Source organism: Dasypus novemcinctus, chromosome 29 (genome assembly GCF_030445035.2).
Source record: "Dasypus novemcinctus isolate mDasNov1 chromosome 29, mDasNov1.1.hap2, whole genome shotgun sequence".
In the NCBI taxonomy this organism is placed as follows: domain Eukaryota; kingdom Metazoa; phylum Chordata; class Mammalia; order Cingulata; family Dasypodidae; genus Dasypus; species Dasypus novemcinctus.
In genome coordinates this window covers 21839036-21851684 of record NC_080701.1, presented here as the reverse complement: position 1 = coordinate 21851684, position 12649 = coordinate 21839036, and the positions used below count along the sequence as shown (strand labels likewise).

General features: G+C 39.1%; 2 protein-coding genes across 7 annotated transcripts in view; both read right to left on the bottom strand.

The window, feature by feature from the left end:
• Positions 1-7425, bottom strand: part of ADAM32 (ADAM metallopeptidase domain 32) — a 269013-nt gene extending 261588 nt beyond the window's left edge. For all 6 annotated transcript variants that reach the window (XR_011647754.1, XR_009184075.2, XM_058290128.2 and 3 more), the window contains exon 1: positions 7237-7425. Coding sequence is in view for 4 of the 6 variants with exons in the window: in XM_058290128.2 (XP_058146111.1) it covers positions 7237-7294 (58 nt within the window). In the remaining 2 variants the exon portion in view is untranslated. The remainder of the gene's footprint in view (positions 1-7236) is intronic.
• A 3385-nt stretch (positions 7426-10810) lies between these two features.
• ADAM9 (ADAM metallopeptidase domain 9) overlaps positions 10811-12649 on the bottom strand; it is a 187539-nt gene continuing 185700 nt past the window's right edge. The window contains exon 22 of the mRNA XM_004446430.4: positions 10811-12163. Coding sequence (XP_004446487.1) covers positions 12070-12163 — 94 coding nt within the window. The 3' untranslated portion in view covers positions 10811-12069. The remainder of the gene's footprint in view (positions 12164-12649) is intronic.

Sequence of the window (12649 nt, the reverse complement as noted above, 5' to 3'; positions counted from 1 at the left end):
ACTTTCTAGTGGACACTGACTGAAGCTAAACTTCTGACAATGTAATAATATATGATCTTGCTACCTGAGCTGCTATTCACAAAATGAGTTTATTCTAACATCAGGTGTTCCCAGGAATATTCATCAAATTAAGTATTATATAGAGAATTAGGTTTGAACAGATACAGAAAGCTTCAACTTGCATAAGCAGGTGATCTGTGTTCTAATATGCCTATTCCTATTGCACTGACATCATTCCTTCAATCCATAATTATGGCCTCATGGGAAATTTCCTATGACCATCAAACTAAAAGGGGAAAATTAGGTTCATGCTTACAATAGTACCCAAAAGTCAACTGGTACAACCATATAAACCTTTTTATATTTATCCCTGAAGGAGAATACAGAAAGGAAATTCTCCCAGGAAGGAATTTCAAGTGTTTGTCCAATTTTCCTGAATAAGGAATAATTATATAATGTTTGGTAGAAGCAAGTTATTGTTTGTGTTTTCTTTTTTTTTTAAGATTTATTTTTATTTTATTTCTCTCCCCTTCTCCCACCCCCCATTGCCTGCTCTCTGTGTCCATTCACTGTGTGTTCTAAGCATGCACTGACTCAAGAATTCCCAACTTAAAAAGAGTAGGAAAAGCTCCTACACCCTTGCTGGTCCCTTCCCCAATGCCTCTTGTGAAGTCAGCCTGGACTCTCAGTGTGGGTCCCAGGTCCTGTTCCAGAGGGAGTAGAGTAAAACCTATGTGCAAGCAGCGGTGCTTGTATATCTGTGACAATCAATCTATCTGGCAGCATGAATGACTGTAAGATACTCGTTTCTGGCTCATCATTCCAGACCTGTCCAGCACGCAGATGCAGTATGCCAACAGCTAAACCACTATGAGAAACAATCAAAAAAGAGGCCAGGGACAAATAACTACCTACTTTAAGAAACACAATAGAGGACCTGGGAGGAAGGAAAAGTCTATTTCATAGATAGAAGATGGAGCATTAGGAGCCATGTAAATAGAAGAACTTCTAAGGCAACTAGCACAGGTCCAAGACAAGAAACATACTAAAAAAACAGCTTGAGAGGGCTCTGCACTTTTTAAAAGGAGACTGCATTTTTTTAAACGAAATACTAGGGATTGAACCCAGAACCTCATACATAGGAAACAGGCACACAACCACTGAGCTCCACCCATTCCCCAGGCATCTTTGCCTCAGGCTGCTTATCTTGAAGGGAGGGCTAAGCTCTGAAGGAGTAGACGAGACAACACAGAACCAATTCGCAAAGACTGTGAAAGGTGCTCATTGCATTGCTTCGCTTGTTTTTGTTATTTTCTCGCTGTCAAGAAATATCATGCCATATCATGATCTGGATACAAACTTAAGGAATAGACAGCTCAGGGACTAAACCCCAGAATTAACACATTAAAATATTAAAATATACAATGTGCAATACAAGATAAAAGACAAACAGGGAAAAGGTAAAACAGAAACCATCAATGAAAAAAACCAGACTTTAAACATACCAGACAAAAGTTTTTAAAAACGACCTTGGAAAGGATTATGGCAAGATGGCAAAATAGGAAGTCCAAGAAGGAGTCCTCCCACCAAAACAAATATTGAAATGGCAGGCACTATCTGAATCACCCATTTTGAAACTCTAGAGGCTAGCTGAATACTGTGCAGCATACAGGAAGGAGCAAGAGGAAGAAACTGGTAAATTGTGATAAACAAACAAGCAAAAACACAGTGATTTTCACCCTCCCTGCAGCAGCTACCAGCCTCCTACCTCTAACCTCATGGCCAGCAGCACTGGGGACTGCAGATTCAGCTACTAGCTCAGCTTACTGGTGCCAGGGTGGGACATAAAGAACTAGTTCTCCAAACTCTGGGTCAGTGTGGTCTGATCACAGATCTCTACTTTAATCAGCTATTTTGGATCACTGGATGCCAGCTCAAAGGCTGTCATTGTTCCAACCTTCCGCAGGCAAAGGTGGCAGAGAAACCTTAAAAACAGCAACCTTCCTATGGAAATTGTTAATGGACTGCATGAACTGGAGAAGTGCTGAATGAAGAAAATGCAGCTTCAAAAGCCAGAGAAGTAGCTCTAGGTGCCCTTGTTGGATCCTCCCCCACTTGCTCCACAATGCAGGGTGGAGAAAGCAAGCACTCCCATTGTGGGTCCCTGGTCCTGCTCCAGAGGGAGCAGCCTAATCTCTGTGCACATATTAGTGAAGCAGGCTAGTTTAGGGAACGAAAGAACGAATCTGGGACATGGTAGGAAACTACGGCTGTGAAACATGTGGCCACGGAATCCCACTTGGAAATCCTCTGAGGGAAAGACATGCCCCCATACCCATTCAACCCCTGCCAGAGAGCTGCTGGAAGAACCCACGAGAATCCTCTATTTAGAACAAGATTTCATCCAGGATCAAGGAAAAGCCATGGATATTCTCAAGGGGCCTTATAATTGAGCCCCTGGAGAAAGTGATGGGTGTGGTAACCAATCAAAACTGCAAACAGCTGGGATTCCTCCCCCAAACATTAACAAGGGAAGGGATAATTAATGGTTTAAAAAGCAAGCACAGAGATTAAAATTGCCCTGTTTTTCCCTTTTCCTCTCTGCCTGGACCAACTCGCAAGTATACCTGGGACCCATAATCTGTTATTTTCTTCCATTTCTCTTCTCTCATTTTCCTAATAAACTACTGGCCTAACTAAACTGGCATGCACTTAAAATTCTCTTCTCTTTAACATAGGCAAGAACCTAGAGAAAATCCAGCACCATTAAGGTGCATGTATTTTGGTGCCAATTTATCAGGTGAACGTCTGAGAGACTGCCCAGGGAATGTGTTTTGGGTTCAATGCCCAGAGTTTGTCCTGAGAGCAAAGAAGCAGCTTACAGAGAGCTGGGACATTGTGACAAACAATTGAGTTCATGTGGCCTGGAGTGAAGAACTATATGCATTAAGTCACTTGAGAGCAACCAGGAGTGGGTGAAAGTCTATTTCAAAAAGAGTAGAGGGGGTATTCTCTTGAAATCTTAAGAGTTGTATATAGAGAATTCCTAAGGCCTCTCCCCAAAGATTGTGGAGTTCTGGAGCTGTCTGTCAGCGATCAAGGAGCCCTTAGCTTTTTGCAAGGCAAGGCATACAGTAGCATCTCTTGGCCTTACCCTTCTCTTTAGGGTTCAGCTTGTTGCCTCCTATGGTTTGTTGTTTTTTTTTTCCCTCTCTCTCAGTCTGAATTTTATTCTCTTATAAAACATTCCAGTAATAGGATTAAACCCTATTAAGCCCTACTAAAATATTCCAGAAATAGGATTAAACCCTATTAAGCCCTACTAAGCTCCTCCCTGAGGTGAGCTACACTTTCTTCACTGAAATAATATCATTAAAGGGCCATACTTACAATGGATGCACACCCACAAGAATGGATTAAGTTTTAAAATATGTTTTTCTGGGGTACATATAACTTCAAACCTACCACAGAGGGCAATTTTAGTCATTATTTAGCAAATATTTTATTAAGTGCTTATTACATGCACTAGAGATAGAGCAATGAACAAGAGACAAAAACTCCTGCTCCCATATGGACCTTACAAGATAAGTAAGTGGCTATCAAGCACGGTAAATGGTAACAAGTATCAAAGAAAAAAAACAAATTAGAAAACAGGGATAGGAAGTTTTTGGAGTGGAGGAATACTTTTAATAAGGGGTGTCAAAAGAAGCCTCTGTGAGAAGATGAAACTTGAACAAAGCCTTGAAGGAGGAGAGGGAACCATTTCTAGGCAGATTAAAAAAAAAGGGTGTGAGGGCAGAAATGTGCCTGCCATGTTCCTAGGAAATGCAAATAGGCCAGGCCAATGGTTTGGGAGTGATATGAGCAAGAAAATTGGAGTTGGGTCAAGACAGAAAAGGTATATGAAGAGTTAAGATAGTAAAAGGCTTTGTAAGGCATTGTAAGATTTAGGTTTTTACTTTCATTTGAGATCTGATTGGAGAGTTTTGAGCATACGTTTTAACAAGATCACTCTAGCTGCTGGGTTCAAATGACTTAAGGGGATCTAGGACAAAAGCAGGAATTACTCAGAAACAATGGCAGTAATAATCCAGAAGAGATATAGTGTTGGTTTGGATCAGAGTGGTAGCAGTATCTATGGAGGTGGTATGAGATCAGATTCTGATATACTTTGAAGTGAGAACCACATTTTTGATATGGGCATCCAGCATATGTAAAGAAATCCTTCAACAATGAAAAGACAAAGAATCCAATTAAAGAATGGGCAAAAGACTTGAATAGACATTTCTACAAAGAAGATATACAAATGGCCAAAAAGCACATGAAAAGATGCTCAAACTCATTAGCCATTAGGGAAATGCAAATCAAAACCACAATGAGATATCATTTCACACCACTTAGAAAGACTACAATTTTAAAAAAATAAAATAACAAGTATTGGAGAGGATTTGAAGAAATAGGAATACTCATTCACTGCTGATGAGAATGTAAAATGGTGAAGCTACTGTGAAAAACAGTTTGGAGTTCCTCAGAGACTATGGAATTACCATATGACCCAGCAATCCCATTTCTAGGTATATACCCAAAAGAACTGAAAGTAGGGAGTCAAAGAGATATTCATACACAAATGTTCATAGAGTTATTAATCACAATTGTCAAAGATGGAAGCAACCCTAGTGTATATCAACCTATGAATGGATATACAAAATGTGGTATATACACACAAAATATTATTCAGCCGTAAAAAGAAATGAAGTTCTCATAGATGTGACAACAAGGATGAACCTTGAAGACATCACTTGGAGTGAAATTAGCCAGACACAAAAGGACAAATATTGTATGAGCTCACTGATTTGAAACAACAAGAAAAAGCAAACTCATAGGGCATAGAGTCAAAATCTAAAATACAGGTTACCATGGGACAGGGTGGGGCAGGAAAAAGGGAATTAAGGATTAAAATGTACAGAGTTCCTATTTGGGAACATGGGAAAATTTTGGTAGTGAATGATGGTGACTGTAGCACAACACTGTGAATGTAATTAACAACACTGAATGCACATTTGAATGTGGTTAAAATGGAAAATGTTACGTGTATATAAAACTACAAAACTAGAATAAAAACTAAAAAAGAAAATCGATGGAACTGTACAGCACAGTGAACCCTAAATTAAATCATGTATTACAGTTAATAGTACAATTATAAAAATGTGCTTTCATCAAATATAACAAATGTAGCACAATGCAAGTTGTTAGTAATAGGGTGGTCTATGGGAATCCTGTATTTTATGCATGATTGCTCTGGTAACCCACCACTCCTCCAGTAAAAAAATAAATAAAATAACAAAGTAAGCCGGTCACTTCAGGGAAAACAACTGACTGTATCTGTTACTTTCAAACAAAAATTCCAGCTATGGAAAACTTCTGTCACTATGAGCCTGATAGCTTTCTAATACTCAAGACTTGCCTGATTAAGGATATTGACAAATGTGTTTTTTATAAAAGCATTATAATGAAATGTGTCAACACTGGAACATCTGCCTAACTCACTGAATCTTTGTGTGCCAAATAACCAATGCATGATGTTTCAAAACCATGCATGCGTAAAAGATCCATTCAAAGTATAAATTAGACTAATGGATTTTAAGGTTGAACATTATATAAAGTTCACTGGTATTGTTTCAGATTACACATTGTAACTAATCTTTACTGCTTGTCAAGTTTTGGTATAATATCAAAGAAGACTTCCCACAATTATCTGAAAAGGCTAATACACACTGCTCCATTTTCCAACTACATAGGTTGGATTTTCGTCATGAATTTCAAATGAAAGAACATATTGCAACAGATTGAAGGCAGGTGCAGATATGGGAATCTAGCTGTCTTCTGTTAAGCCAGACATTAAAAAGGTTTGCAAAAATGTAAAACAATGCTCCTCTTCTCAATACTATTTTTTGTTTGGGAAGATATACCTATGTGTCCTTTTAAAATGTGTTATATATATCAACATATTATAGGTCTATAACTTTATTTTTAAATGAATTTAAAATCTAAAAATTCTCAATCTTATTCTCTAACGTAATATAAACCCACTTAAACAAAAGCTCCTCTCAAATTTAAATGGATTAAGGAGTCTTGACTCCAAAAAGTTTGAGAACCACAGCAAAACAGTTTGGTAACAACCAAAAAGCCCATCAACAAGACAACTGACTAAATTGTGGTACTGCCAAACAATGTTATGGTATGCACACAGAGGATGAAGGGTAAAAGACACCCCATGTACGGTCCCAGGATGGCAAAAAAAAGTGTCAAAAGAAGGAAAAATAAGAGCATCTATAAAACTTTTACTTGCATCTTAACCTCCTTATTATGTTTTAAATTTTTGAAGACTTCTATATTGTTCTTCCTATCCTCACGTGCCTCTGCAGCACAGCAGACATTGTATGTCTTGGGTTTGTGGGGTTTTTTGTTTGTTTTATTGCAGAACAACTTATTATATTAGAGAAAATTATAGTTGAGGAAAAATCCAGTTTATTTTTCCAATTTGAGTGGAGTTCAAGATGTTTCTGGGGTCCTTTGACTACAAGAAAATTTTGAGGGAGCTTTGACAGGTGGGTGACAGGTCTACAAGAAAGGCTGTCCAAAATTCAGATTCAGAGAGTAAAAGGTTTGTCCTTGGGCTTGTTAAAATTATGTTCCCACAATCTTGTGAATGTAATTAACACCACTGACCTGTATATTTGAAAGTGGGTAAAATGGGAAATTTTAGGTTGTATATATGTTACCAGAATAAAAGAACTCAAAAACAAAACATAGAAATGTACAACATAAAGTGTGAATCCTAATGTAAACTATGGGCCATATTTAATAGTATAATTATAATAATATTGTTTCATCATTTGTAACAAAGGGCCACACTAATGCAAAATGTTAATAATAGGGAAAACTGTAGAGGGTGGGGAAGTATTTGGGAACTCTACTTTCTGCATGGTTTTTTTCTGGACACCTACAGCTACTCTAATGAATGAAAGAAAAAAACATTCTATTCCCCTTTTATGTGTCTCTTCTCTATCCCAACGGAGTGTCCATACAAGGCTCCGTTTCCAGCGTGACAGAGCTAAAGGGAGCAAAGCAGGCTTTTGATGTAGTCGCGCCACAATTTGGCCCAAACGAGTACAGGTTGAAAAGAAAACCCTTCCTCCGCCTCCGACCGACGTCACAGGGTCACCAGTGTCTTACCGGGTCTTGCCACTAGCAAGTCACCGAGCCCGGCAAACAGCATCATCAGGCGGAACATGGTGGGCTTCGCGCCTCCGAGTGGGAACTGAGCCGGCGACCGTTGGGCCTGCTCGCCACCGAAGCCCGCCGGCCGCGGCGACGCGCGGACGCCGAGAGCCGCGCACAGCCCCACTCCACTCACTCCCCCCCACCAACCCGGCCCCGCCCGCCCCCGCTCCACCACACCACACCCCCTCCGCCACACCTCGCCCCGCCCCCGCTCCGCCCCGCCCACCCCCGCTTCACCACGCCCCGCCCCGCCCCGCCCCCACTCCGCCACACCCCCGCCACGCCCACCCCGCCCCACCACCTCTCCCAACACCTCGCCCCCCCCCGCTCCGCCCCACCCACCCCCGCCCCGCCACGCCCCCCGCCCCCGCTCTGCCACGCCCGCCCCGCTCCGGCACACCTCGCTCCGTCCCCGCCCCACCACACCCCCGCTCCACGGCCCCGCTCCGCCCACCCACGCTCCGCCACACCTCGCCCCGCCCCCACTCCACCACACCCCCGCCACGCCCACCCCCGCTTAACCACACCCAGCCCCGCCAGCCGCGTGCGCTGTGCAACCCGGGAGACGTGCTCGCAGTGCTGACTTAAATAGAGACTTCTGTTTAAGGCCTCCCGGCGCTAATCGCCGTGCTGTGCCAGCCCGCCAGCGAAGAGTACGCTTTTGTGCTAAATCCTGCTTCCGTCCTGGTGGTCCACCCTGGTCTGTTGGCCCGCGACTTGTCAGGGATTAGCCAACCGTACCAATTCCGTGTCGTTGTACCTCCTCCAGCTTTGTACTGATGGAAGCGAAAGACTTAACATATGAATCAGGCCCTGCTCTATATCACATCCCCTAAGTCAGAAGTTCTTAACGTTTTTGTTCCACAGACCCCTTTGCCAGTCAGATGAAAATCACCAACTGTGTGTTATTTAATAAATATATCACACCTGGACCAACATGTCCCCACAAAAATCTTTTTTTTTAAATTTTCAATTCAAGCTTACCCACCCATTGTTAAAAACCCCTGGCCTAAGTGCTTTGAAAGGCAAATGGGTAATACTTCTTGAATTAAAAACTATATGCTCACACAATTACACATATGTACATAAACAAACATATTCACTAAAGCTGGTGTTATGAATTGAACTGGGTATACCGAAAAGACATGTTTAATAAGTCCTAATCCCTGATGCTGTGAATGTAAACTTATTTGAGATCTTTGAAGATGCTATTAACTAAAATTAGACCAAACTAGAGTGGGCTCTAATCTGACTGGTGTCTTTACAAGGAGAATCTGTACATAATAAGAGGATTGACACAAAGGAAAAGATGTCCAGGTAACGGAGGCAGAAATTGACTTATGCCGCCAGAGGCCAAGGAAATGCCACCCAGCAGAAGCCAGGCCAGAGGCATGTAAAGGATTCTACCCACAGGAAGCACGGTCCTATCAACACCTTGAATTCAGACTTGAATTTCCAGAACCATTAAAGAATAAATTTCTGTTGTTGAAACTGGTTAGTTTGTGGTACTTGGTTACAGCAAACTTGACAAACTAAGATAGCTGAGTCTCTAAAATAGCTCAAGCAACAACAAATAAAGCTTTGCAGCCAGATATATGAAAAGATTCCAAGAAAGGGAAGAGCAGATTTTCATATTATTTGGAGAAAGCCTGCCACCACTTATTTCCACACCGACTGCCAAAAAGAACTTCTTCATCAGGCTCTAGTCACATTTTCTTCCATTCAATCTGGAAGCCCTGGGCTAAAATTTGTCATTCTCTCCTTCAGTAATTTCTCAGCATAATTAAATATTCATTCATTCGTATAGTGAATGAGCTAAACAGAAAAGATGCTTGCCCTAATTACAGTAAAAAATTATGTACTGTAAAAAATACGAGCGAAATTACTCAATATAGTATTAAAACTTTCTAAACTTGGATCCCAGGCTGCCGCCTATTTCCTCCTAGCCCCCAGGCTCTAGCTACTTTTACTTCTGATCCTTCATGAACAAAGTCAATTATACACTTGGGCTGCAACAACTCCCTCACCTCAACACTCACCCCCAGGTTCCATCTATATGCAATATCTTTGAAGTCTTTCTAGAGCCCAAAGAATGGATTAATCGCTCAAGCTAATTAGTAAAGGGGAGACAGACAAACTAAAAACCCTTTCTGAGAGCTCATTTGGGAAATCAACACATTTAAATTGACAGTGAGAAGCAGTTTTATGAATGCATTGGACTCAACAGGGCAGCCTAAGCCTGGGAGAAAAAATTTAAAAAGAAGCAAAAAGTGGACAACAAAAAAATATACCTAGCTCAGGGATTCTTAATCTTTTTTGTCCTGTAGACCCTTTACTAAATCCACACTATACTGTGTATTATTTAAAATACCACACCCACACGAATATGACCCCATAAGAATTTTTTTTTTTAATTTCAGTCTAAGCTCACAGGCCCCTTAAGAACCCCTGACCTAGCTTGTATCTCAACAGGAACCCCCAATGATAGACTTCAGGAAACAGCAGAGCCAAAAGATGGTTTCACTTTGCTTAACAGCAATCAGAAAAACAATTTGTAGCATATGGTTAGACTAACCAGTTTGTGGTAAGCAGCCAGAGGCTATATTGAAGGCAGACTTCTAGTTCTTTTTTTCCCTAGTTCTTTCCCTCTCCCTAGCTTTTCCTGTTTAAATGGCTCTCCCCATAACTAGATGATGTACTTCTTAAAAGACAGGATGTCCTATCCATCACTTTATATATTGTAGCACCAAATAAGAGTACCTAAAATGGCAAAGTTTAAGTAAACATTTATGGATTTTAATAAAGTCTGCTTTATACTTAGAAAACCTAGATAGTACTTAACTATGTGGTTAGAGCTCTGCTTGAGCATTTCCTTGACAGAAAAGGAAAATGCAGCACTTTCAACTAGGGAAGTGTGCGAGCATGTGGTCAGTGGTATTAAACTTACAATTTAGCTTTGATTATTAAAACTTCTTTAGCAAATGGCAAGGAAGCCCTTTATTATTTTCAAATTTTGAAATGGCATCCATGACCAAGAAATTTTGCAAGTTTTAACAGCAATCCAAACTAAATCAAGGTGAACCCTAAGTGGAAAACATATATATATATATAAGCGAAAGAAATTCTGATTAATCAAAATAGTTTTTTAGAAAAACTTTCTAAATATTTAAAGATCCAAGGAATTATCTAATTCCAAGAAAAGTTTATCGATTCATTTAGAGACATAGTGAAATGAATAGAACTTCATTTGGGATTGTTAACTATTTTAATATGTGCTTTAATCAATGAGATAATGGGTTATCTTCAGAGTTGAAATATTCTACCTTTTTCAAAATTAGCCTGTTTTCCTTTAAAATCAGAAAGCCATTATGCACCATTAGGGAAAAGTCTGAAAAATTAATGAGATAATCTCTATATAACTTTGGCTAGTACTTTATCTAATAGAATATTTTAATTAATAGTTATAAATACTTGAGTATTTAGGAGGTATACTTGAATATTTAGGAAGTTACCAGGAGACACAAAACAGAATTTCAAATATTTATTGTAAATGTTATATTTGTATATATATATTTATATTTATATACACTCACACACCCCAAAACTGTTTTTTGAAAAACTAATGAAATTCAGTTAATAAGCCTATTATTAAAGTTTATTATGAAAGGTTATGAAAAAGTTTAAGCGTTTAAAATTTTACTGCCCTACCATTTCTTCCATTGTAAAAATTCATTTTTTAATGCAGCTGGGAAGATACCAGATGCAAACTTTTTTTGTACTTATCTAAGAAAACCTTTTCTTCCTTCTTTTCTTCAGAAAATATCAGTGACAAGAGACATGATCCAGCACACCTTACTAAATGTAAACATTCTAAATGATAGTAATAGCAAACTTGGAAAATTCAGATTAGACTTAATTTTAAAGTGCTCACAAAAGTTTCAAGTGGTTTTATAACAGCCCAACCAATTGAAGATATTTTAATTGTTCCTGCTTCATTATTGCCATGAATCAAGAGCATACCTGATTAGACCTATTAAATATTTCGTACCTTAAATCTTAGAATTTATTTTTTAAAAATACCAGTGCTATTGCAAAAGGATGCCATGCTTCAACATGATTCACAGAAGAAATTCTAATATTAAATTAAGTTTTTCTAATATTCATTGTCTACAGTTGAGGTCATAAAAATGAAAGTTAATAGCTGTGTGTGAACACACGCAAACTTGTAGGGTATTTTATACCTTTAAAATAATATTATGACATCTAAATTGTGGTTCTGTGCATTCTCCTGAAGATGGCAATGATTAGTCCGTGCAAGATGAAAAATATTAGTTATTATTGGCTGCTAATTAGTCCATTTTCATAGGCATTAGATTATCACATATTCAAACCAGAATCTACAATAATGATAACTAAGATAAAAAATTCGGAATCAACATTTAAGCACATAATGACAAAACTTAAACCAATACAGTTAATTGGAGAATCATTACAATATGTCTATGTTAAATGCATTACCATTAACCTCACAGATGAGCTAACAAGGCTTATTCAATGATGGAAATGGAAACATTATTTAAAATTCCCTGGTTGTAGTACATTTCATTATATTTTTTGATTCCCAAACTCAGTTCCTGTTTTTCTGTGTTAGTAAAATTTGCTTTGTGGCGTTTTGTTTTCATTCATAGTTGCAGCAGGAAGAAAAACTTTTCAGGAAAACATCAGGAAGCAAAGATCATATTAGCTCAGTTCCCTGAAGACATCAGAAAAAGGAAGGGTAAAATATCAAGTGCGGGAACCACATAAGGGAGGTGCAGGAGCAGGGCGGGCAGGAATTAAATTTCCCTGAGATGAAACTTTCAGTTGTGGTGGAGGTGGCCTGCAAAGGAGAAAAAGGATAGTTAATAGTCTGTCTATTGAGGAAATAATGCTATATTCAATATAAGTTCAATATACTACCATCCCTGGGATCCCTGACAAGAGTAAAGTTTACTTTATATCCTAAAATTATTATTAAATGACATTTCAATAGTTAAAGGGCTTCAATCAGAGTCTAAAATGAAACAGCTACTCCAAACTTATATCAATGTTGTATGAAGTCTCTAGTTTATATATATATAGTTTGTTTGCTTGCTTGCTTGTTTTTTTTTTAAGGTACCAGGGCTGGAGATTCAACCTAGAACTCTGACATGTGGGACAGCAACGATCAACCACCAAGCCACATTGACTTCCTTGAATTGGTTTTTCATTGGTTTTGCTTGTTGTTTAGTTTTGTTTTTTCAGGATGCACCAGGAACTGAACCTGGGACCTCCCTTGGGGGAGGCAGATGCTCAACCACTTGATCTACATGGAGACCCCTTATAT